Genomic DNA, 27,191 nt, shown 5'->3' with positions numbered 1-27,191 from the left:
GGAGCCAGCCGATTGTATCTGCATCTCGCTTGCGCCCAGCATCCATGGCCCGATGCGCTGATTCTGAGTGCCAGTATCTCTGAGTGCGAGTATATCGGCATCCAACATCTCGCATCTGAGCATCTCTCGACATCCATCGGCATCCGTCGGTCGTTCGGTTGGATGCTAAGGAGAGCTTCTGCTTTGGCAGCGCGCACTTGGCCAAAATAGTTGTTGGTTCGCATGCAAAACGTTAAAATCGCATTAGCTGAAAGACATTTTATACCAACGGCGCGTTTTTAATTTTTTCTACACTACCTACAACAACAACACTAAATAGACCCAAGTAGATGGCAAGAGCCAGCCAGAGCAAAGCTAAACTAAACTTTTAACGTTCAAAATTCGATGCTTATCCATAGGTATAAATAAATAAACGCGTGTATATACATTGTATACATATAAAAAATGATATTTCAATAATTTTCGAACAACAAAAGGTACGAATCAGCGTCGTGGTCTTTAAAACCGAGAAAAAGTGACAGTGACTCGTGTTGGGGAATACTTGTATATGTAACAAACGAAATCAAATAATCCAATAAACGAGATGCAAGAATCAAAAAGTAAACGGCTACTCCCGCATTGATTTTTAAAATTTTCCTTCCTGGCCAAATATTTGACAGAAAAAGTTGAATTCGAAAGTCGAGAGGAATTGTTAAGTTGCGAGTTGTGTGTGCATTCGTGTGTATAACTGTATAAAGTGCACGGCAAGGACTCTGGGCTGCCATTTTTTTGAGATAACGGGAAACGGGAATATTAAAAAACATAGAAGATGTAATGCCACACACGAAAATTCATACATAATACAATACAGTAAATTGCTAACTGTGTTTCGTTACGTTTCTGCATCTCGCTCGCTCTCCTTTTCCTGTAATGTTTGTGTGTGTGTGTGTGTGCGTCGGGATTATGTGACTCTGCGTGTATATACAATCTACCATGTTGGGTGGTATGAACGGATATATATATCCGTTTGGCAAGTTGGACGCCCAGCTGGCTGCCAGAGCGACATTCCCAACACAGTTTCACGTTTGACAAATGTCCTGGTGGCATTGGGGCCAGAAGAACGAGGATGCTGAGCTAAGCCCCTGAAACATATACAATACTCTCGCTTAAAGCCAGTTCCAAAAATACGGTTTAAAGGACGAAATTTTGTGTTGTTTGGGGAACAACGGCTTGCCAACAATCTGGCAACTTTCAATTGCTTTCATTGACAGTTAAAACGAAAGTTATCAAATACACAAATAACCAGCGAAGTTGCCCGATAATAATGCCAAAAACAAGAAACCCACGAAACCAACTTAGCATCAGCGACAAAAACTCAGAAGTCAAATACGAGACACTCCAACAACAGCAACACAAACACAATTAAATAACAGCGAAAAATAAAAGTAGACGAAAACTTTGACAGGACATACACACCCACAAGTCCTGCAGATAGAAAAATACATATAGCATATGAAAATGCCAATTTTTTAAACAAATTATTATGTTATACTATCATTTAGGATTGGTTTGTGTCATTAAACCTATTTTTTAAATTATTTATACCCCAAAAACCTCCTACAGAGATATGAGATCTTAAAAAAAGGATACTTTTCAAGATTGTTTTTAAAATTTCCGTTTTATTGGATTTTTCCTTTGTGTACAGGCACACAAACAAGTTGCCGTTGTTTGTAAGGACGCGGGGAAAGTTGCGGATGCTTGGATCAGAGTTTGAAAGCCAGGGGGTGGGGTGGGTCTGTATAGGGACACAAACTTTTAACATAGTACCCCACATCCACTCACACACACACACACATACACCCATATAGAGGAAAAACCGTAAATTTTCGCACAAAAAAAATGAGGAAAAACAGAAAGCAGCAAAGAGAAAAGGAATCGATGCGAAAGATGGAAATGGTTGGGGAGAATGGCGGGGCTTCGAATGGCAAAAGGACGATTGCACACTGTGTCAATTCTGTAACAACATCGGATTGTTATAATGGAATGTACCCGTATCTGATAATGCCACTACAATGTACCAATAATGAGTTGTCTGTTCGAGGGGGAGTATTCTCTTCAATGTAAGCTTGTACAGTGGTGTTCATTGTTTGGGCATGTGTTCTGAAAGGTTGCTAGTTTCGAAAGTAATTGAAATATAAATCAAGTCTTAATGAGGCACGGTGTCTCGTAGACAGGGACGAGATGGGTTGTTTGGGACTTTAAAATACAAAATTATTCTACAATTGTTTATTTTAATTTTTAAAAATACAGACACTTTAAGGCATGTAGACTTTATAAAATCTGATACCAATTCACAGAAAGCCTATTATATTTATAGATTTATATAATGATCATTTAATTCATAAGAAATACTTACTAGAAAAATTATTCACTGCCCTTGCTTCTTAAATATTTTTAAGGTTTCTCCAGTTTCATAATATTTTCATTCCCGTCTTTTAAAGCTTCAGTTCCCTTCCCTTTTGATATTTGATTTTGTGAATTAGTATCTCCTGCCCATTGTACATCATCAGCTAGCATTGTTGCCAGAGAGTTGAGTGGAAAAAGGATGCGCGATGCGGGACGCACGAACGGATGCCACACGAACGCACGAACATGGCGGTGCGGCACGAGTGCTTTCTCCCTCTCTTTCTATTCCCTTCTCTCTATCTCCCTTGCTCCTGCTTGCCACTCCCCCGCCCCCAGCGGGCGCTCCAGCAGCGAGTTAACTTTGACGTTGTGCTGTAAGCGTTGGGTGCTTCGTTTAAATGAGTGCTCGTTGAATGTGTGAGTAATTGGAGGGATGCTGGGCCCAGGGGGTTGAGAGGGTGGAGGGAGGTGGGTGAGGGGTGGTTAGTTTGGGGGGCATGGGGACTGCTTGGAATGGAAAAGCAAGCGACAACAAGCAAAACATTGATGTTACTGAAGGAGGTTGCCAGCAGACGCTGGCTGGCTTTTATAGTTGGCCAAAGGAGTGAAATGGCGCCAGCTGAAGATTTATGCATGTATTTGTATCATCGCGATGTGTGTATATGGTGTGTGTGTGTGTCTCTGGAAAGTGTGTGTGTGTATGGGAAATTATGAAAGCATTTGTGTTTGAGTTTGAGTAAACATGACCACTGGGGAGGCACTCGAGGGGCTGGGGGTTGTTTTGGTTGCCTGGCCCACACTGCGTATGTGTGTTTTTCCCCCCATACATACATATTTGTATTTGTATTTGCGGGGGCTCCCATGTATCTGTATCTGTCCTGTGTTACTGTGTGTATTTGTTGTTGGACTGTTTGCTTACCTTCGCTGCAGTTGCTGATTTTGAGGCCGCCGCATATTGTTAATGGCCTCCACATCCTCCATGCTCCTCCTTTGGTTGCCAGTGCCGATGATGGAGGCCGCCCAGTGCTGGCAGGCAGTGCAACTATGACCTTCACCCATTTAACGATACTTAACCAGTGGCAAACCGACCGAAAGTTGAATGTCATCGCAATTCGTTTGCTGTATTTTAATGCCTCTCTGGTCAGAGGAAGGGTTTATAGGGCAAACCTTGTGGACTAATGTTGTCGGGCATCCCTCATAACTCTACTCAACCCTATTGAGCTTGTGAATATATGTAGACCTGAGCAGCTCAATCTAATTTTAGAATTGCAGTGGGGGGTAATAATAAAGCTCCTCTCCAGTGGTATTACCATGGAAACGGACAGCTGCATCTGGGATAGTGGCAGCATAGCTTTTTCTGAGAATTTGTTGGGGATTTATGAAAACCTGCTGGGAACATGGTGCTAAAAAGTTAATCAAAATCTGGCATTTATTAATAAATACAGGAATAAAATTAAATTTCTATAAAAAGATACAGAGATGCATATTAATGAACGAGAAAATAAATAGAAATGCCATTCCAATTTTTATATTATGGCCAATAGGAAATTTTAATATCATACGCGAGCTGGCGAAATTGCTGTCGTTAAAATATTTTACAACATCCTACAAAGATTGAAAATAAATCAAGCGAACATCCATAAGTGAGGTGGTGTGTGCTTGGCTGTTTGGGTTTATGATTGTGGGATGGGATGGATGGGTGGGTGTTGGGTGTGCCTTTTTGGGGCAGTCCCCGTATCATAGAATATTCAGTTATTGGCAAAGGAATGGGAATTTTGCAGGTTGTTTATTTACATTGTCGGCGCTGTAAAAGCCAAATGGGAAAAGCAAACCCAAAGCCAAATCCAACCAAAAATCTATACGGATATGCATCGTCCATATCGCGTGTGTAATTAGAGGCCATCAATTGCCAGATTGAAAGTGCCTGTCGTTCTAGAGACTTGTCTGGGAATCTTGAAAAATATGAAGGATTTGTGTGTTTACATTAAAGGAATGTGCTCTTTAATATCTTTTGATAAACAAACCCCGAAATGAGGAACGGAAAATTCTTAAGAACACGGCCAAAATGTATTCAAGAGATCCTTTAATTCCACAAAAGCCAGGAAAAGTTTTAATTTCCAGGCAAGCACTCTACCCCCCAACCTGTACCGTGTTCACCTGGTTCAGTTTCATTGACATTTAAAGCAATTAAAAAGTCACACACAAAATACCCGCCCACGCACCGAAGTGTTTTGCTTAATTTAGCAACAAAGTGAATAACAATTTTAAAACACCTCCTCTTCAAAAAGTGGCTGTGACAGACAGCTGTTACATGGAAATGAGCAGACAACTTGGCCAGAATTTCATTTAAGCCCTAGAAATATTGTTGTTTACTTGTTTTGGTTCGCCTTTTCGTCGGTGTCGTCTCCCTTTTTTGGGTTACTTTGCAAGTTATTGAACCCGTAAAACTTTTTAATTAAAATTCAAATTAGACAAATTAAATTGCCTGCTAGGTGGCTGGATTGCCATTCGAATGGGAATCGTATTTTTATGAGTGAAAGAAATCCTGACAGAATTGCAGGTTCTGGGGTACGTGCGTTAAATTTTAATTGATTTTTCCCACAACAAAATGCTGGAGTTGCTTCCCAAGCTTACATATGTACATATTGTATATCTAAGGATGAAAATATGTACATACATATGTATGGACATACCTGCTTACTCGCAAAGTAAACGAAGCGAGATGTGGAAACAGAAATGTGGAGTACAGAACAGCAGACACAGATACAGATACAGATACAGATACAGTTACGGATACACGCACACAGGCGAAGCGAATGCGAACTGGCAGACTTTCAGGCGTGCGAATAAACTCACACACTCACTCTCTCACTCACACAAACAAAGAAACACTCACACTCACAAGCTGACAATCAGCGAAACGAACGAGGCTCGGCATTCGCATTCGAATTCGTATTCGTACTCGGTCTGCCTATGAATGAGAAGCTGGATGTGGTATGGATGTGGGTGTGTGGGTGTGGGTGGCTTGGGAGGCCCGTTGAAAGGACAATTCAAGGAGGCAAACGAAAAACATTTTATTCTGTTGTTGTTGTTGCTGATGTTGCCGCTGTGGACCGTAGGCTGTTTATTGCTCTTGTTGTTGGGCTGAAGCTGATGCTGATGCTGATGCTGGTGCTGATGCTGTGTATCTATGTAGAATTTATCGATTTATTTTGACTTCTCTTTATGTGCTCCGCCTCTAATACATACAAGCGTATTATTTAATACAGGCCGAGCGATAACAGCCAACAACATGGCTACACACAGAAAAATGAGGCCATAAAAGCAATGGCTTTAATAAGGTTATCAAGTATCAAGCTTTTCATTTAAGTTTCTTTAAAGAAAGAGCAAACAATTCCAAGTCAAAGTCTTAACTTTCATGCCACATCAATCCTAGTCCTTTGCTTAAGTAATCCCACAATCTTAAGGGGGTATATGTATGCCTGTTAAGTATGTATGTGTTGTATTTAAAACATCTTATCTCCTAAGCATCGAAAATGTTTCTTTTTGTGCACAAACTCGGTTAGCAGGCAGCTCACTTTAGGGCGCTTCTGGGCTTTGGCTCCGCTTCTGCTCCTGCTCCTGTTTCCCTTCGGCTGGCTGCCTTTTCTCGCTTTACTTTTTGCGCTTAATGCGCCAATTCTGACAACAGCCAAGGCGAAAGGCAAAAAAAAATACAAAGGGCTGGGGCAGATAGGAGGCAAGTCGGCAACGACCCAAAGTCAAATTGAGTAAAACGCATTGAAAACTTAAGTAATTTCCCAAGAACGGCCCACAGTTCTTAAAAGCTTTTTTTTTTGCTTTTGTTCTAAGCGAGAAGCCCGAAGCAAGTGTTTCTCCCTTTTTCTTTTTTTTATTATTATTTTTCGTTTTGCTTCTTCGGTCTTGTTATTGCAGATGGCCAAAGTTGTTGGCCAAGTATAAAAATGTGTTTTATATTGTAATAACGAAGAATGCACTGAAGTCGAAACTCAGAAAAGACAGACGCACACAGAAATTCATAAACTGTTTAATGAAGCAGAGCAATTACATAAAACCAAAACCAGCGGCAATATTGGGAAGTGCAACACAGAGTGGCAGAATACCAAAAAGATACAATAAAGCCAATTAGATTCCAAATAACTTTAAAGGGCAAGAAAATGTGGGGGGACTCTGTACAATAATACATACAAATAATATCCAAAAGTTTTGCAGTTTCTGAAACAATATTGATTTTGTATTCGCAGTATGATGTTTAGATGTAATCGAAATAAAAGCGTGTCAAGCCGTCCTCTTTACAATGAATCAACCCTAAACTAAACTAAAGTAAAACACGACTTTTTTTTAAAACAATACTCCTTGAAAAGGTATAAACGATAGTAGAGTAGAAGAACAAGGCGTGACTTGTGTGTGTACATAAAGATGGAAAGCATGTGAAACTAAGGCAAACAAAAAGATGCCTCTGGCCCACCTTTTGTGTCCGTGTGCGTGGAATAAAGAAAAAAAATCAAGGAGAGCATTAGCAACAACAACAGCAATCGGCAGTGGAATAGCGATTCAATGTCACAGTCAGTGAGCAACGTCTATGTACAAACACCCCTACATGCTGACACCTATGTATACCGCTCACGTACATAGAGGGCACAAATAAAACAAAAAAAAAAAAGCCACAAAAAAAGGAAAAAACCATTGCCACAGATTAGTGAGCCAGCCTGCTCAAGGAGCTGACATCGAAAAAGTGAAAGCGACGGCAACGACGACGACGACAATCAACATTCATCATACGCACCGTGGGACGCGGCGCCGAACGCAAATGCAGCCTCCGATTGATCGGTAAGCCCGAAAAGCCAATAAACCTCTATTTTTTTCGCAGTCCTGCCCCCCCTACCAGACACACCTTCCTCGAGTTTGATTTGGACTTTTGATTTGATTGAAGTTTCCCTTTTCTGTTTTATGTTGTTTGTTTTTTATTGAATACTAACCCCGACTAACTAACAAATAAGTAAAATAAGCTATAAAAACGCAAAGCTCGATTATCCCCTCGTTTATTCGCGCCCAAATTGTTATGGGGATGACTCCGCTTGAGAGTGTCCCTCCTCCTCGTTGACCACCTTTGATGAACGTCCCAATTTATTTATGGCTGGTATTAACAAGCATCTAAAATATGTGCTGACACAAAAACACTCACTTACTCACATACACAGGCCAGCCCAGCACGCACTCGAAAGCGACACCCTCCCACACACTCGTGTGCTATTGGCACTGAGCTTTCTGATACATTCACGCGGCGGAAACGTGCTGTCAAAAAAACAAAAATCCGTGTACTCTGCACCGGCAACAATCAACAAACACAAAAAACAACAACAGCAGCAGCATCGACAACTAACACCCAAAAAGCGATGCCCAAAGTTCGATGACGTTGGGCCTCGTCATATGGGGTAGTTGCGTTTCCAATTGATGGAATTTGTGTATCATTTTTTTTCTGCTTTCATTTCAATGGAACTTAATGGAATCCCAATTTCCAAAGAATTTTTTTCTCCGAAAAAACCTTTAAATTCCAAATCGAGTCGAAAAGTTCTAGGAAAATGTTGGCCATTTTTGGGAATGTGTTGGCCATAAAGGTAGAAACTTTTCTGATTGCATTGAAAAAATGTACATATTGGCATTGGTAAAGTAATAAAAGCAAATATCTAGAAATATAATATTATACAAGTTGCTTATTTATAGTTTACTAAACAAGAGATAAATGCTGTACTTCTAGGAAGAGCCTCCTTTGTTACAAGTTGTATAGTTATGAGTTTATGTTTGTGTTCCCTAGCAATAAACAAAAGTTTAATTAAAATGAAATATTTAAACGAAAACAACTAAATAAATAATATTTGAGAAGAAATGCTTCTTCATCATCTGTTGAATACAAATTATTTTTCACAATATAACACAAAGTCTTCCGCGTTTTACGATCAGCCTACCAGTTTGTGGTTTGGCTCCTGTCCCGGCCACCCTCGTCCAATGATGGCGATTCCTTTGGTGACCAATGGCTGCCAGTCAAATTTATGACTAAAGCGAAATAATAGACAATTGACGTCACCGTAAAATTGGTATAGGAATTTCTTATTTATTTATTATACTTTTATTTGGCCTTTACGTGGATGTCTTTTTTAATATATGTATTACGAGTATGCGGTAATACTTCCCTCGTTGCGTCAAAAGCAACGAGAAATCGAGAAAAAAGCAACCAAAGACCAAAGTGAACGATCTGGTGTGCACATACGAGTATGACTTATGGAGGACGCGGCGTTGATCTATTGCTGATAAAGTGAAAGTCAAGTTATGTTAGAAATGTAATTATTCATGTCTGGCGGAGAGCAGCAAACAAACAAAGAATCCGACCAGATTTTGTTTCTTTTCTCGATTTTGTATTCTGAAGAACATGCTAAATGTAGTCGCGGAAGGGAAGGCGCGTCTCGGGGGGCTGCATCCGAGGAATGTCAATGGGCAGAAACGCCTTTTTGGAAAATACTAAGTATGTATGGGAAGATGAGTATGTATATGTAGCGCCTTGTGGCGAATGGTTTGTTTTGCCTTCGCGTCTGGCGTCTCAACGGGCGGTGGTCTGACGGTCGCGTCATTTATCTGTCAGCGTTTGCCTCAGCTTGATGAACTATTAATTTCTGGTTGCCGAGCCAGGAATTTATTTTCGTCAACTGTGGCACGTGTGCCGCGAACATCACTTCAGATGCGGCTGCCGATTCCGATGTCGATGCTTTCGCTGTTCATAAAAAATAATTTGAATAAATTCCCTGCGAAGAGCCACCATATAGGCAGTGGCTGTGACAAATCCCTACCGCTTGCAGCCGTAAAATATGTGGAAATGAATAAGATATATAAAATTTGTTGAATATTTATCAGGCAGCAAACATTTGAATACATAAAAAGAAAAAAACACTTTTCGAATATAAAATGTTGATGGCTTTGACCAAAATTGTAAAATACATGGCCGAGCGCACTGTAATCCGATTTGCCGGACTCAAAATTGATGTTTTACATTTACGTCCTTCGATTTAACCACAAATTCATTAATTATAATCTGGATGGAAAATCCTTTTAGCTTCGCATTCTGAATGTATTATTGTGAGAGCAACAGATAACTGTTTTGATGGCAAAATATCTTAGAATTTGATTGAATTCTAGGCACTAGGACTTGGTAACGTTCTAATTAAGCTTAGTGCTTCACTTAACATGCCTTTCCCATTGTTCATACAAAATCCTATAGCCAGCCCTATAGATAAATCTGTTTATTGTCAGCTGCAACTTTGTTGAATGCAACACTGGTGGGCATAATTGGGAAGTGTCTGCCGCATCAGAGATATGCCAAATTCAATCAGACAGGGACAAAGGCAGCGGCTGAGTTGTTTGCTGCTACAGACAACGACAGGTGGTCGGCCATATACTGGGGCGATAAAGCGCAGCATCCCCAACAACAGCAACAGGAGCCAGTAGTTGCGGCCTACACGGCGTATGAGAGATGAGATGATCGCACAGGTTTCGCTTTATTCTTGCTCTTGTTTATACATAGATGTACATATAGGAGCGAGAGGTATGTCCATTAGCTGATTTAATGAAATCGTAAATCAAATGAGCGGATTGCTAAAAATATATCTGGCGCGTATTTTATGTTTTTTGAAGTGGAACTTATGCCACAGCAACGAGTACAACACCAACAAAATGGCATAAACGAACAATAGATGAAACGTGGACGATTGTGGCAAAGTACGACTATGGGCCAGACCTTTTCAGGCCGATGCATATAAAATACACAGTGAGAAATGGCTTCCAAAAACAACGTACCTAAACTTAAACCTTTGTGATGTTCAGAAAAGTTTATATTATGAAATGAAGAAGGTCTGACTCTAGTGCATCGAAAGTATATAATTAAATAATAATTATTTTCCTCCAGTGTATGAATTTGTGTGTTTGTTTCTTTTAATGATGAGCACATGTAATGCCTCGTATTGCAAAACTTGGCGTTTTATTTCGACATTTCTTGCCGTGAATAATGCATGCGATTCCTTGGACGCCTTTCGTGTTGGTCTGCATGGGTTGGACCGGGTTGGGTTGGGCTTTGGCTTGGTTCTGGCTTTGGTGTTGTTGGATTTTGCCAAAAATGCAGCATTGTCGCCGTAGCCGTCTCCGTCCGTCTCTCACAAGGCGTGTCCGTTGTGGCCAAGATATCGCTTGGCTGGCCGGCGTCACAGTTTTCGCGTCTGCGTCTGCACTTTCCCATGTTTCCCATGTCCCCTACCCGCCCATTGGCATCCAATGAGTGTGCGCATCTTTATTTAATTAACATATTTTATTTGCCGCACATACACTGGCGAGTACGGGCGTTGTGATTTATGCCTGGCGTTTTGTGCACTTTATGCCGCCTTTCAGTCACCGATTGTCATCTCTAAGTAGCTACCAGCTACGCCGCAGAATCTTCCCTTCGGCATCCCATGGGCCCGTGTATTAATTGTGTGCATTAGTCAGCTCTTAGGCCACTGGCTGTGTTGGTTTCCTATTGTTGGCACTGCCCGTGTGACTAATTTGATTACACACACCATCTGAAGAAAAGTATACATTTTGAATTTGATTTTATTTTGAGCCATTTTGTTGTACTATCCGCCTGAAACTGTCAACTTTCTGCATTAAATTAATGCTCATTTACTGTGCCAGCCAACTTATGTTATTTATACCGAGAATCAAATGCATTCGGTGGGTGCAGTGTGTATCTGTGGGTTACAGCCGCCCGTATCCGTATCCGTGAAAATTCCTCAAATGATATGTCATCAAAATGTGATTAATTTAATTTCGTTTACTCAACTACTGTAGAAGGTTTCTAATAATAGTTTGTCAACAAATAATTTCGAAAAAAACAATCAGATACATTTTTTCATTTATAAAAATAATAGGTTGTAGTTCATTGAAGTTAATTGAAGACATAAATTCCATAATTCTAAGGGTCTGCACTTGATGGATAGGAATGGAAATGTATTCAATTATTTTCAGTCGAACACACTCGATTAATTAAATGAATTTATTTTGGTCCTTTTGTTTAATTAGAGCCAATAATTGCAGCAAAGTCCCTATTACCAAAAGCTCTCAATAATGTTTCAGCCTACCGCAATCGATAAATTCATTTTTTGCATTTAATTCAATTAATTTTAACAACTACGATGCATATACATACATACATTTATTATGTTTTAAAACAATAATAGGATAAATTTTTAAAATGAAGTTAAAGTAGGCAAGAACTTTTTGTTTATGGCATACCACTCATTCCAACATTTGAGTCGAAAGTAAAAGAAATTAAAAGTTTTTATTTCGCGCAATAAAACCAAAGTCAAACAATAGAATGTTCCATAGGAAAACACTCACACACTGGCTATTAACCCAATTCAGCGAGGAGTACAAAAGAAAATGCAACTCTCAAAGACCATTTAAGCATTATGTGCAATAAAAATTATAAATAAAGACCAGAACTCACACACCCAGAAGTCAGAAGTGGATTCCGGCGAGAGGGCCGCGCCACTCCACCACAAGGCATGGGCGGCTGTGAATGTTTATGGGTGGCGCGTTCTCATTAGGCAAAGTGTTCGATAATTAAATAGAAATGTAAATCACAACGTCAGTTGCTGGGGCCCCTCCTTTCACCTAACCCCCCGCCGCACGTGTGGCAATTAGCGAGCGATCATCGCGCAGCTGTTTAATTGGCACTGAAGCAAAGATGGAAGCACTCGCTCCATGTGCACCACCACAACGGCACCACCAGTGGCAGTGGCCAGGTTCGGGATGGCCGGCGGTGGGTTATTGTCCACTCGCGTGTGCTTATTGAGCGGCAAATCAAACAGCCAGAAATTAGCTAATACGCAAACAAACAACAACATTAAATTAAGTATACATCTTTATTGTAGGATATACTATGGATGTATACATAATACATATAGGTTTATGAACATTTTGAAGCGGATATGGATATGCGATAACAAAGAAGTGGGTGAGAGTCCATCCACACCGCCCCGGCGCCTGTGGCTCTGTTTATTTTCGGTGCGCGCGAATGATTTTAATTGGATTTTGATTTCGAGTTTGATATGATATATCAGCCACCCGCCATCGGATCTCCATGGGGCTCCCGGCTCTCACCTTGGCAGAGGCCTGCCGTTTTCAATCTGTCTTTAATACTTTACACACGAGTATTTTTAGTCTGTGGTCTAACATTGAAAATGTTTATATGTTTGCTGTCTAATTTCGCGCATAGTTATTAATATTATTTTTATGAGAATTTCTTGTGTTTGGATGATGCTGTTGTTGACACGGCCAGCGGGGCGTATGCGCGATGTTTTTTTTTATTCCGCTTCATAATCAAGCGGCAATACGAGTGGGAAAAAAATTCATAAAAATAAAACCAAGAATTAGGGAAGCCATTCTGCACAACATAAACATGGAAAGAAAATAAACAAAAATTCTAGATGAAAATTTGAAAAAAATAAAATTATAGAAAGCTTATCATGGAATATAATGGTCGTTGGTATTTTTTTTCTGGCTGTTTATTGTGATTTTCTTTATTTTTTTTTCGGTAATCGTGTTGTTGGCTGTATCCCGCCTTGGCTCTCTTCATCAGTGTGTTTTAGTGGGCGCCTTGCCAACGATTTTCCGAAACAAATTGTCGTCGCGCTCGACAACATTCCGCACGCTTACGGCCCATACCCATGCTGTGTATTCGGTCGAGGGGAGTGAGTCTGAATCCGAATCTGAATGTGCATCTGCGGTGACACACTGTGCCAGTGTACCACTGTGCACTGTGCAGCATGCAACGTGCAATGTGCAATCCGCAATCTGCAATGTGCACACATCGTTCATACGTATTTTTAATTAAAATCAACAAGCACTGCACGGCTTCTTGTCTGGTAGTCTGCTCCGGTACTCGGATACTTTGACTTGGCCATCACATTTACCAGTCGCTGTCGAAGTTGCTTGGGAACTGCCATATCCAAAAGCCAGAAGACCACTACCAAAATGCATATGCAGATGCTAGAGGCATCTGATGCATTTGGCGTCCCCTTGTGCCTGTTGCGTTTTGAGAACAATCTTTCTGTCCGTCTTCTGAACTGTGTGTGCCTCTGTCTGTGTGTGCAAGGGAGCAGCGTCAGATGCCGAAAACATGTGTACAAACGTGTGGCGCCCCGGCCCGCCCCAGGTGCCCCCTTCGATCCAACTTACAAGTTCCCTTGGCCAACTGCGCCTTTGGCCCGATGCTTTGACGACGCTCGTGTGTCTCTGTCTCTTTTTCAGAATCTCTGCCTCTGATTTCGCAATCGTTTTCGAAATGCTCTACATTTTGTCTCGAATTCGTTGATTTCGTCATACGTTTTGTGTCAGCACAAGAACCTTGCCCTTTCTGGTTATTATCATTCTTTAATCTTATGTATAGGCATTATTAAGGTCTAGACCTTCACATGCATAATAATCTAAAAATAAGTAAATAGAGTTGAATTTTGAAATAAATTATATTTTAATCTTTTTTAATTTATATTCTTATCAAAGAGAAGAGTATCTGATCGAAGCAGAATGCCCAATAAAGATTTGTCACCATTGCCAATCTTTTTGCACAGCTTTTTGTGGCATTTGTGGCGAATGTTTTGCCAAGCGTTGCCAAAACGGGTGGGACGTAAGAGAAACATGAATTAAATTAAAAATAAAACTATAGAAAATTGTAATTAAATAACTAAAACAAAAATAAGCATGCACGCTGACAGACAAAGACTATTGTGTACCAAAATAAAATCCCATGAGACAGTACAAAGACACTGACAATCGTACATCGACATCGCAGGCGGTGCAAGGGAAAAATGGAAAAATTCAAATAAACCAGATACAGATACAAGTACAGACATTGGTATCGATAGAGGGAAAATTCGCCAGAAATGTAAAAGCAGCAAGTGCATAAAATAATTGAAATTTTCAATACTGCAGCTTCAAGCTATAAATCGAACCAAAAACGATGAAAAATATGCTATCTTATGGTATGGTATGGTGCTCATGGATTAGTGGGAAAGTCTCTGAGGAGAGGAACTTGAATATGTATTCAATGCCATCATTTCTTTCGGTCACTAATCTTGGCGACAACTAAATCCCCTGAGGCGACTCGATTGGTCAGTCAGCCAGTCCAGTCAGTCAGTCAGTCAATCACCACATTGTTCAGCCAAAAAAAAAATCAGACTAACCTATCCTACCATCTTCAGCCATAGTCCACCGCCCCCGAAGCGTATCTATCATACTTTTGATTGTGTTCTGCATCTAAACATGAACATCCCATGTATGCTTATCTCGATTTCGAATATCTTTGCCAATTTGTCGCCTTCCGTATGTGCATGTATTTGATTTCTTTATTTCACTGAGTTTTATGCGCACATTTTTATGCATACATTTTTAGTACTATGTTTGTTTTTGGTTTCTCGTCGTTCTCGATGTTTTTCTTTTTTTTTTTTTGGTTGCCTTTTTTTGTTGAAATTTATTTTCTCGTATATCACCAAACGAAAAGGAAAATTGAAAAAAAAAAATCAGCAACGAATTCGAATATGTTCAATCATACGAAACTTTTTTCAGATTTTTGATTTTGTATCCCCATCATCACCACCACCACTACCACCACAACTACAACAACAACTACAACAACAATAAGTACAACCACCAACAAAATCAACAACATCAAGAACAACAAGAATATCATCGACGGCGTCAATTGCGACGATGGCTGCCATAAATACGGTAAGTACGCGACATCGACATCCAAATAACAAAAAACAAAGTAAAGCCAAACAAAAAAGTAAATCAACGCCAGCGGAACAATTATGGGGGGAAGGCACAACAGCGATTGTGTGCAATCAATCATAAGGAGGAATAATTTATGGCACATGGCAATATATTTATTAACATCTACAACCATGCTATTTGTAGCTGACATGGCCAACTATTCTTTTATTTGGTACCATTTTAATATTTATAAATAAAAGCAACATCTAGTCACACGTTTAGCTGGTCAAAATATCATAAATCTTCTTTATAGACTTGTTTAATAATTTCGGAAAGTGCCATAAAACGTTTTAATAGCTATCCTTTACTTTTAACGATAAAAATTATGATATTACGCATACGACACGTTGTACGCCAAACGATACTTGGTTGTCTTTGAAGACCCAATCATGAAGCAAATTGAAAATTGAAAAAGACGGAACTGCGGACAGACTCGAGGCAATATGACCGAGTTACCCGATGATGAATCTCTTACCGATGCCGATGCCTCTGCCAATGCCCATGCCTGTGCCTATGCCGTCGATGACGGCGGGGTCTTTTCCCGGCCCTTGCCCATGTGTGCCTACTCACCGGCCCAGACATGTGTTTCAGCTCATTTTACTAATAAGCAAGAAACACCGCAACAACATGATAGGGAACTGTGGGAAAAATGAAAAACCCGATGACAAATTGCCGCCCAGCATATTCAATTTTACGCTGACATCATCTTGAAATTTTCATTAACGAATCGGAAGAATAGACGGGCCAGACCCGAGACCTTGCCAAATTTAAATCGGTCTGGCATCAAACTTGCCGGAGTCTAGCTGCAGTGTAAATATGATTTTGGCAGTCCCAAACTTTTCCGTGCAACATAGGAGAGGAGCCCAGAGGTAGTCAGTCATTCAGGTTCGTTCATTCATTCATTCTTCGTCGGGTTCCTTTTTTTTTTTTTTGGACACCAAAGCGTCGGCTTTTGGGTTGTTTTTTGGAGTGACATTGACATTTGATTGACACGTGAATCACGCCGTAAAAATATATGTACAAGGTGGTACCCTCACACTTAGAGCCATCCAAGAGTCCAGGTGGGGCTCAGCGGTGGTCGGGTGTCGTAACAGGATATGTATATCCACCCAGCTCCCCCCGCATTCACACCTCTCGCCGAGATATGACAGCCTCTCCTTTTATGGCAGACATGGGAGATTTTCTAACAGCCAAGGCTCATAAATCTTCTGGCTTGTGCCAGAAAGAGAGGAAAACCAACATATAATTACTTGATACCTGAATTGATTTAGCGTGAATATAATTTATGAAGCGATTTGATTCGAAGATAGCGAGGGCGCCTTGTTTACCCAAAGATGCTGTAATCGTGATAACCCAACGATTGAAATGGGTTTATGCGATTTCCGTTTGTTTTCCTAAAGATGTGAGGCAAGCATCTTGAAAGTTTGCGGCAATTCCAAGAAGTTATATCCAGGCTCATTTCGGATTTGATTACCCAAAGCGTTTCAGAGCAGCGACAAGGTTATCAAAACAATTGATAAACATAAATCTAATTTACTTCTCCTAATAGCATCATCCCATATATATCTCATAGCCCGGTGGTGGCATATTCAAATAAACAATTCGTGTTGAACAGAACATTAACGCGGATGACTCGGCGGGCCACTTGTGGCTCCATTTCCAGTTCGGTTCATTGAGGGAACTTTTTCATTTGGCTGGCGGTGTTTTTTTTGCCCAAAACTTAAACAATAATAAAATTGTTGTTTATTTATTTTACGTGAAATTTTATGCGCCCGAAACAAATGTCTTCGCTTTGCTCCCCTCCACCATCCTCTGGCAGTGTTTTGAACCTGAAACTGCGAATCTGCAGTTGTATCTCTGCCCCTGCTCGTGTTTTTTGTTTTTGTTTTGTTTTCATTGTGGTCAGCGTCGCAGGCACTTTTGGAAATTTATGCGCCGATATTTTATTTATTTTTATTCGCATTTTGTTTTGTGGTTATGGGCAATTGCAGGCCACATTAATTGGGCATCGGTTGCGGTTTATAAAGCATTAATTGCCCCATCTAACATCTAGCCGCGTCTCCTTCCACCTCTCGCGTCGCCTCGTCGCCCCGACGACCTATTTCCCCCCTTTATCCGTTTCGGTTGCCAATTTATGGCTGCACTTTTATTGCATTTAAATTAATATTCGCCGAGGGGTTGCCAAGAATATCAAAAGCAGAGAGAACCAACAAAAATTACTAACTAAAAATATACCATTGTTTTGCGGGTGCCAAGTACTAGGAGATGCGAGGTCCCGCTGTGTTATTGGCCACACGGCGTATGCTCAACGTGCTTCCGTACTTACTGTTTAGGGAAATGTTGTATTTATTTAACTCGGGACAGTTGGGGCAGTGGGGGCACTGAGGGGGTGGTTGGGTCTCAAAGTGAAATGCATTTAAATTCAATTAATTATGCCGCGCGTCGTCCATTAGGCGACAGTTGCTCTGAATTATCAATAATCTCGACTAATCTCGCCTGACAGCGAGATTCGCAGCCATTGCTGCTGTTGCTGTCCCGCCTTTTGGCAGCAATTTCGAATATGTACAATATTGTACAAAATACATGCATATGTACATGTCCCTCTTGCACACTCACACAGACACACGCACACACATACAGAGCCAGAGACAGAGCCAGAGTGCGACAAGCGGCTACTATTATGTTTTTAGCGGATGAATTATCAACTATTGAGATGCCGTTCTGCATTTGCATTGCCCGCAGGTACCCAAGAGCATACACCTGCCACTGACAAGTCTCAGCAGCGCACCGCGCGTGTTGATGTGCAGCGCCTCCGTGGGCACCGAGGGATCCGTAACTCTGCAACTAAGAGATGCAAATGCAGCAACAGCATCACCAGCACCAGCCCCAGCCCCAGCATCAGCAGCAACATCAATCGCCACATCAACGTCAGCGTCAGCAACAAATGGCGTTGCAGCGCTTGCCACCTCTGCGGCAACAGCGTCAGCGTCGACGCTAGAGAATGCGCTGACAATTGGCTATCCGGATCCGGAAATGTTGGCAGATGTCTTGGGCACCATTCAGACAGCCTGTAAGTAAACTATACAAATGTAATTGCTTCCCAAATAATCACAAAAACAAAACGAAATATGATTTATTGTTCTCAACTTGTTATTCAATGTTGTGGCCTTTAATTAATTCATTGAAATTCAATAAACTTTGGCTATTGATTCTTCAAAAGTATCTCAACTTTCAAATAGTTTCTGGTTTTAATTAATTTTACCCATCAGTTTAAATAGTTAGCAATGGAAAAGCGAGTTTCAATTACAATAAGGCTTTAATTAATACCAAAAATAGGACACTCCATAGAACTCTCAAATGACCTTTACATTTCCCTTTCCAGCTCTTAAAAACAACTCAATCACAACAGCAACCTCAAGCAATAGTTCTAGCAAATCGACTAGCAGCAATCCTGTGGGTAATACCAATAAAATAACCATAACCCGACGTAGTGTTCAATCGGTGAGCACATCCACCAACACGAGCATCAGTAGCAGCAACAGCAGCAACAGCAACAGCATTAGCAGCACCACCAGCAACAGCGGCAAGACAAACACCAGCTACATAAAAAACTGCTTGATACGCAGCAGCAGCTGCAGCAACACGGTCACAAATGTCACGACGCTGGCGCAGATTATGAGCAACAGCAGCACCAGCAGCGCGGCAAGTTTACTCAATCAGCATAACAACAACAGCAACTGCAGCAACAGCAGCAACTTCAGCACTGCCTCCTCCGTGGGCAGCAGCATCAGCATCGGCAGCAACAGCAGCAGCAACAGCAACAGCAATAGCAACGACAGCAACAGCAGCAGCGGCGGCACACACAGTTTGAGCTTCAAGGGCACCGGTAGACATGTTCCTGGATTAGCGAACGGCGTTAGCTCATCGGTCGGAGGGTCCTGCCACAGTGGCACAGTTACTGGCGTCAGTGGGATCATCAGCATCGAAGCGCCGCGCAAAAACCGCCCCAAACTATCGTCACCAACGCGACACGGACCGCAGCAGTGCCAGGTGCGTATCAAGTGCGGTTTATGCGGTTTCCCTTGACTCCCGAATGTAGTATGTCTGTGGCCTAATCGCTAATTTATCGCCGGTCGTTTTGAGCCATGCCAAAATGTCCGACAGTTGGACAGTCCGACTGGCACTTGCCGTGCAATATTTATAAACAGACATTAAGGTCGTCTCGACCAAGTGGCAGGTGAGACGAGCGCACCAACAAAAAATGCTCCGGTTGGCCCGCCCGCACCCGCTCTCGTAAAAGTCCGCCGTACTGCCACTTGGAACTAATATTATGGCCGTAGTCGGACGTGTTTATACACGGCGCTAATTGAGCGTAGAGCCCCTCTAGTTAAGATGCTGCAGATGAGGGCAGGTCCATTGGTTTGACGATTGCCTGAGCTGCCAATTGCGGAATCGAGGGAAACCATCAAAGACCAGAAATGATTTTCACGGAATACTTTGAACACATTGCACTGTGAGAGAAAAATATTTTCAAAGATGCAATCTCTCAAATTAAATCAGGAGACTGGTTTATACATCAAAGACAAAGTAGATTCTTCGTTATGAAAATTTATTGCACAAGCATAGTTCTACTAAATGGTTTTCTCCCTTTCATAAATTCTAATTTCTAACCAGAAGTTATCCAATTTGCAAAAATAATTTAATTGAATACAATTTTATTGTTATCCTTTTTTGATGAAAAAATTTATCAATATTGGATCAAAGGCTTTAAGGCTTTTGATTTTAGATTTCGAATTTCTCACCATCTGTGGAATTTTCCACAACAAAGGCAATCCGCTGACTTGTCGAACAACTCTCGCGCGGGGCATTTAACACGATTCGACGTCTGTCAGAAAAACTGACAGTTGCTCAAAGTGAGGACTTGAAGCCCCCATTTTGTACTTTTATTTTGCCCGTCTGCTGCTGCTAGTGAAGTAAATTTTATGGCACGTTTTACGATACTGCAGATGCCGGGAGGAAATGTTTGGTCAGCAGCGGCGACCGCATCTGGGAATTTCATTACTGCCGATTCTGTTGCACGCAAACATATCTATGTTGCACACGTGTCTGCTGATAGTTTAGAGTGTAATGTGGTCTGGCTTTTGGGATAGTTTCGGTTGGGTTTCGTTTGGAATTCGTTGGCCGTAATTAGCGTGCGGTGTTTAGATGCGGTACGCGGGTGGTGGATGGGGGTTCTCGGCAAGGTGGCCGAGAAAAAACAACATAACGTATACGCAATGTGGCTCATTAAAATGTTCGAACAGCGAACGACGACGACCGAAATGCTTTCAATTATCTAGAGGGCAGTCGACTGGCAGCGCTAATTACATTTCTCTGGTTCTTTGCTTCTCTGGCCTTTTTATAGATTTGTTGCAAGATCTTTGGAAATGCCTCGGCACTGGCCAAGCACAAACTGACGCACAGCGACGAACGGAAATACATCTGTGCGCTCTGCTCGAAGGCATTCAAGCGGCAAGATCACTTGTAAGTAAATGACGCTCGTTCCACTGAGCCACTGACCTATACACCCCCATACTCCACCCAATCCTCTTGCAGAAACGGACACATGATGACTCATCGGAACAAGAAGCCTTACGAATGTAAGGCGGATGGCTGTGGAAAGTCCTACTGCGACGCCCGATCTCTGCGGCGACACTCAGAGAACCACCACGCAGGTGGTGCGACCACGCCCACCACCAGCCAGTCCCTCTCGCCCATCGCCAGCTCCAGCTCCAGTGGGACGAGCAGCAGCAGCAGTAGCAGCAGCAGTGGCAGTGTAAGCGGCAGCGGAGTAGGGGTGGCAACCAGCACTCTCAGCCTCTCGCCGGCGACGGCCAGCGGGGATGCCAGTTCGCCCGACGGTGCCACCTGCATACGCACCTATATTTCCACGGGCAACTCGGTGGTGGATGCGGCTACCGGGATAGCTCTGTCGGATGAACAGATCAAGGCCATGAACCTGCCGATCAAGACGGGCGTCACCCTGCTCTCGCCCACCACTTCGACTTCCTCGAACGCCTCCTCCACGGCTAGCAGCTCCGGGTCTTCCTCGTCCTCCGCCTCCGTGGGGACGGCCTCGTCGACGGCCAGCCAGAGTGCGGTGATAGCCACCACCAGCTCCCCCACCATAACGCTCAGCGACGGGGTGAGCCTCGAGGGCGAGGGCCTGACCCGCGAACAGCTGGATCTCATCAGCAAGATCATGCAGCAAACGAAACAGACGAGTGCCCAGGTCACCGTCTCCTCGCCCACCAGTGTCAGCTCCTATAAGATTAATACCAATTCTGCGTCGACCCAGTCGAGGCCGCGCACCTGGAACATGCAACTGGTAAGCCCGAAATTTATTTCTTTTTTTAAAATTTTGATTTTATTCGCCTTTCTTTCCAGCTCAACAATTCCCAGAATGTGACCGTCACCGTTGAGGATAATACCGACATGGTGGCTCCCTCTTCCAGCTCCCCAGTAGAGATCAAGGAGGAGGAGCTCAACCAACAGATTGTGGCCGCCATCAACCCCCACCTGCTCAACATTGTGAAGCTCGACAAGCCGGTCGAGTGCAATCTCTGTCACCGTAAGTTCAAAAACATACCTGCCCTCAACGGGCACATGCGCCTCCATGGCGGCTACTTCAAAAAGGATCCAGAAACCAGGCGCAGCGAGAAGAAGGATTCAAGTGGACCGCCCCTGCAGACGGCCAGTATTGGTGTTCGTGCTCTGATCGAGGAGAAGATTATAAGCAAACGCAAGGACATCACAAAGGTGAGTTATAAGTATCTTTTGAATAAGGCTTTAGGTTTTAGGAGTTATTCCAAATTAAAATTTTTGTTGCCTACATCTGAGGGCTTCTTGACTTTCCTCTAATTCTCTGATTACCAAGTCCTTAAACACATATTTTATCATCTTTCCAGGGCTCCTTTGTGGTTCCTGCCCCACCGCATAGCAGTGGCATCACCACTCCACTGAGGCGTTCCATTAGCGACCTGGAGAGCTTCCTCAATCCCAAGAGCAGCTCTAGTGGACAAACCCAGACGCTGGCAACTAGTACGGGCTCCACCACGGCCGTTCTTCCGGCAGCCACCACCATAAAGAGCAGCAATGGATTGAGTATCCAGCAGATTGGACTGCCTCAGAGCATCGAGATCTTCAGTGGTGGCCAGAAGCAGTCCAAGACCCTGAATTTGGGCAGTGGTACCAACACCATCACCATAACCACCAACAACGTGCCCACCACCACCACAATGAGTGCCCTGACTGCCTTGAAGGCCGGCGGAACCATCAGCGGCATATCCACGGCCACCAACACGGATCCCAAGGATTCCACCCTCATAGAGCTCCTGAAGCGAGGCACTCGCATCGCGGTGACCTCGAAGAAAACCCAGTCTCAGACCCAAACGGGGTCCAGTGTCCTAATGACCTCCAGCGCCTCAGCAACGAGTGCCATGGGTGCTGTTACGGAATTAACCACCATTGGTGGCAACAGCCTGCAGACAGTTGGACGCCAGATTATCACAAACAACAACCGCACGGTGATCATCCCCTCCGATGTCCAGGTGGTGTCCACCAAGAGCAAGCTTAGCACCTTGAGTAGTCTGGTCAAGAGTAGCAGCACCTCAACAGTTTCGAACAGCGTCTCCAACACTAGCTGCACATCGGGTAACATTTCCCTGGGCGATGGTACGCCGCTTTCACTGACCATAACTCCCAACCAGGAGATGTCGAGTGGCGGTACATCATCGGGAGGTGTCATCACGAGTGGCGGGGGTGGAGTTTACACAGTGACCTACACCAGTGACGGCACCGATCTGTTCGACGATGCCGAAGTCTACAATGTCACAGACACGGAGATGCTGCTGCAGACGGTGGACTCCATGGAGCTCCTGCAAGACGACGAGGATGACACACAGATAAAGAGCGAACATTCCGAGGACTTTGCCCTTCTGAGTGATGCTGGGGACAGTGTGCACACACAGCTGGTGAAGCTGGATACGGAGAATATATCCGGATCGGGTAACACTGGAAACAACAACACCGTCACGAACAACGCCAATACCACACCGCTGCCCACCTTCCAACAATTCCATTCCAAGGAACTGATCATGCAGAACAGTTCCCAGATTCAGGCAATAGCCAGCATGCGGAGCAGTGGCGGTGTCCTGGCCTCGCCACTTCACTCCCCGCTGGCCTATCCCACGCCGCCTTCGAGCCACGAGAACATGGCCCAGAGCTCCCCATTCATCGAGGATGCAGCTGCCCAGTTTGTGGATGCCACCAACACTTTCTTCGGCGACAAGACGGACTTCTCGCACATCTACTTCAAGACCGACGACGGTCAAGCTACCATCGAGCAGCTGGACGAGCAGGACAATGAGAAGATCCTCAAGCTCAAGTCGGTGCTGGAGGAGAGCAGCTTCGATCCCTCCATTAAGGTGGAGGACCTACTGAACGGCACGGACGACGACACCGAGTGTGATCTGCGGGAGTTTGCCGAGACAAATCTCTCGTTTCTGGACGAGGACCAAGAGTTCCTCAACGATTCCCGCAATGCCACTTCTCCGCTCTCAGAGTCGTTCTTCACCAGCGGTATTGGTTCCGCTGAGGATGTGAAACAGGTCCTGCGAGAGGTCCTGCCCGATGAAAATATGCAGTTGCAGATGAGTAGCGAGCAACAGGGCGAGAATATAATCGATCTCTACTATCTGCCCGGCTTGGGCCTGCAATCGCAGATGATGCCCAATTCGGAGGATCCATTGTTGTCCTCTTCGCCTAGGGAGTTTGGCCAGCAAAGGCAGCAGGTGGGTTTGCAACAACAACAACATCAGCAGCAGCAGCAGCAGCAACAGCCCCTGGAGCAGCAACTACAAAACAACAATACACTGTACCAGCAACAACAGCAGGAGCAACATCAGCCATCACAGCAGGAGCAGCAACAGCAACAGCAGCAGCAACAATTGATGTTGCCACAGCAACAGCTGAATCAATCCGAGTCTCTCCCTGTGGCCAGCAATCAGCAGGCCGATTTTATGTTGCCCCTGGTGGGAGGTCATGGCTTTACGTCGCTCCCAACCCAAAATCAATTCCTGGACAATAGCCAGGGGGGCGGCATGGGGCTGCAGCCCCTAAATAGCCTGCTCCAGCCCCTGCTCTTCAGCGGACCTAGTTCGAATAGCAATTTGGTTGCGGGCAACGATACCCACCTCCCCGCCGATTGCCAAATGAATACAAATCAGACAGCCCAGCTCGATGGAAGTTTGATGTTCGCCTGCGGCTCGGCTGTAGCGGTAACAACAGGCAACAAGCCCCTGCTCCCGTCCATGCCAACTCCAGTGGCCAATTTGCAACCGCTGTCGAACCAAACCAATTCCATTCTGAAGCGCCGACTGCGCTCGAACGCGCCCCAGGAAACGCACAAGTTCTCCAAGTTCCATACCCTTTCGCCGCACCGCTCAAAGCTGCGCAAGCCATCCCGCACCCACTACACTCCCGCTCCCATCCTGAATCCGGACCGCAAGGGCACAGGACTCTACTGCAACGTGCGGAAGCAGCTGGGCCAGGGTCTGTTCGACGCTTTCGATGATGACTTTGGGGACCCGGTGGGTCTGGTTGACTTCTCAGACGAGTCGAAGGTCAATCTCGGCTCGACCTACCAGGCACAGATTCCCAGCTGCCGGCCTCAGGAAGAGGCGTTGCGTGAGGATGTGGGCGCCGAAATGATGTGGAATCCTGAAGTGCAGGAAGACGAGAAGATCCTGATGCGCTACATAGATCTCAGCAAATCGTCGGCCGTGCCTATGGGCAGTCATTCCGAGGAGGTGGCCCTCCACACGCTGCTCAAGGCCCACGGGAACTCGGCGGCGGCGGTACTGAATCTGCTGCAGACCCAGTCCGGCGCCTTCCAGATGAAGTGGAGCTCCCACGAGCTGGAGCAGTTCCTGCGAGGTCTGGAGAAGCATGGCAAAGATTTTGGCAAGATTGCAAATACGGTAGGAGCTCAGACTCTAAATATGGACAAGCCATTCTTATAAAAATCTATGACTTTTTCAGCTCCTGACAAAGTCCTCCGGCGAGTGCGTGCAGATGTACTATTTCTGGAAGAAGCTGTGCGTGGACTACAAGGTATCTCACCTGAAGATGGAACCCGTCGTCGTGGTAACGCCCCCCGTCGAGAAACCCTATGTGTGCGAGATCCCCGACTGCTCAGCGGTAAGTTTTAGGCCTTAGATGCGGCAGCATGTCCTCAGACCGAGCACGAAGCCACTGCTCTCTAACCCGCGACCCCTCTCGTCCCCCACATTCGCAACACCCCACCTCACCTCACCGGCTCTCTTTCCTTTTATTTTCTTTTTTGTACATAACGCTCGAAAATCAAAAACAAAACCAAACCCTGCCTGCCTCCGAATGTAGAGCTTCAGTTCGAAAGCGGCACTGCACGGCCATGTCCGCATACACGCTTACGGCCGTAGTGCCAGCAGCAACAACAACAACAATGGCAGCAACAGTAACAGCAACAACAGCAGCAGCAACAGCAACATCAGTGGCCAGCATGCAGCGGCCAACAGTGTCAGCAATGCTAACATCAACAACAGCGGATACGCATGTGCAACACTTACAAGTGGCAACAATAACCTCAACAATAATGCCTCATCGTCAGTAGGAGCAGGTGGAGCAAGTCATGCAATGAGCAACAGTGGCAACTGCAATCTGAATGCCAACGCGACTACAGCAACAGCGTCCTCCATCTTAGCCAATTCTAAGCTGGATTCGGGTATTGGTAACAGTAACGGCAACAATGGCAATGGCAACACCGCTGTCCCGAATGCCAAGGACGGCGAATTCCCCTGCAAGGTGTGCGGCAAGTAAGATTCCCCCAAAGCAATTTCTACCAAAATCCAAAACATGCCACAACACTATCGTCCAGTTTCCAAGAAACAATTCGAAAATCCGCAAGCGATTTGAGTGCCCGTATTGACTTGAGTTGAGATCGTAAAGCACGTTGTACTACCGTAAAATAAGCCCCATATACGATATACCGTATACGAGTATTTGGTTTCTAGACTTTGATTTATTTTGCAAATTGTTTTTAGTTTTTTTTTTAGTTTATCCTTGAATTTTTTTGATTGATTTTCCCAGTAAAATTTCCGCTACTTGCCAACCACTCTTCTATGTCTTTCTATGCTCAAAGTATATTTTGTAGATACTCCTTTGAATCTTTAGTTCCATTATTATTATTCGTATGTTAGTTTCGAACTTTTATGCCATTTAGTTAGAGTTTTCGTCAAGCGATATTAACTGTTGTTATTGTTGTTGTATTGTATTGTTCCATGATGCGAAAACCCAAAAACCAAAAAACAATTGAAAAATCAAAACCCAAATCCATAAACCAAAAACCAAAACGAATTACGAATAAATTCAATAAATCGAAATTGCAATTTTAAAGCGAAGAGTCACAACTCGCAAATAGACGTAACCGTAACTGATATCAGCATCACAAGCTCACACAAACGACGCGATTAAAGTCGCCAGGCAGCCGCTGGCAAACCGCTCGGTAAGTAGAAAGCTTTCGTTTTATGTTTTCACTTTTTATTTTTTTTCAATTCGATTCGATTCGATTTGATTCGATTCGACATCCCTCTTCCGTTCTCACTGGTCTCATTCTACTCGATCTCTGTTCTCTAATTTCGTGTTCAATTGTAATTTGTTCATTTCCTTTTTTTATAATCAACTTAAACACAGCGCTAAATGCTTACTGCATTTAATAACTTTTGTAAATATATTTACTAAACAAAACCACTGGAGGAAAGTTCACCTTTAAAGCCACTTCAATCCTCCATCTGTAAATTGGAAGCAGCCAGCCTTCGGTGTGATCTGTGTCCAGATCCGGCAAATACATCAATGAT

At 43.7% G+C, this 27,191-nt stretch overlaps 1 protein-coding gene across 4 annotated transcripts in view; it reads left to right on the top strand.

The window, feature by feature from the left end:
* Positions 1 to 96: 96 nt before the first annotated feature.
* Positions 97 to 27,191, top strand: part of LOC108120297 (uncharacterized) — a 33,214-nt gene continuing 6,119 nt past the window's right edge. Inside the window, exons 1-12 of one of the 4 annotated variants that reach the window (XR_011443130.1) lie at positions 97 to 476; positions 6,651 to 7,236; positions 15,052 to 15,213; positions 18,001 to 18,328; positions 18,641 to 19,308; positions 20,663 to 20,781; positions 20,854 to 21,625; positions 21,685 to 22,056; positions 22,206 to 25,277; positions 25,339 to 25,497; positions 25,699 to 26,150; positions 26,732 to 26,839. Coding sequence is in view for 3 of the 4 variants with exons in the window: in XM_070281156.1 (XP_070137257.1) it covers positions 15,196 to 15,213; positions 18,001 to 18,328; positions 18,641 to 19,308; positions 20,663 to 20,781; positions 20,854 to 21,625; positions 21,685 to 22,056; positions 22,206 to 25,277; positions 25,339 to 25,497; positions 25,699 to 26,150 (5,960 nt within the window). In the remaining variant the exon portion in view is untranslated. The remainder of the gene's footprint in view (positions 477 to 6,650; positions 7,237 to 15,051; positions 15,214 to 18,000; positions 18,329 to 18,640; positions 19,309 to 20,662; positions 20,782 to 20,853; positions 21,626 to 21,684; positions 22,057 to 22,205; positions 25,278 to 25,338; positions 25,498 to 25,698; positions 26,151 to 26,731; positions 26,840 to 27,191) is intronic. The other 3 variants (XM_070281156.1, XM_070281155.1, XM_070281157.1) reach the window with 3 other exon arrangements.

Source organism: Drosophila bipectinata, chromosome 3R (assembly GCF_030179905.1).
Source record: "Drosophila bipectinata strain 14024-0381.07 chromosome 3R, DbipHiC1v2, whole genome shotgun sequence".
Taxonomy (NCBI): domain Eukaryota; kingdom Metazoa; phylum Arthropoda; class Insecta; order Diptera; family Drosophilidae; genus Drosophila; species Drosophila bipectinata.
This window is presented reverse-complemented; position numbering and strand designations above follow the sequence as displayed.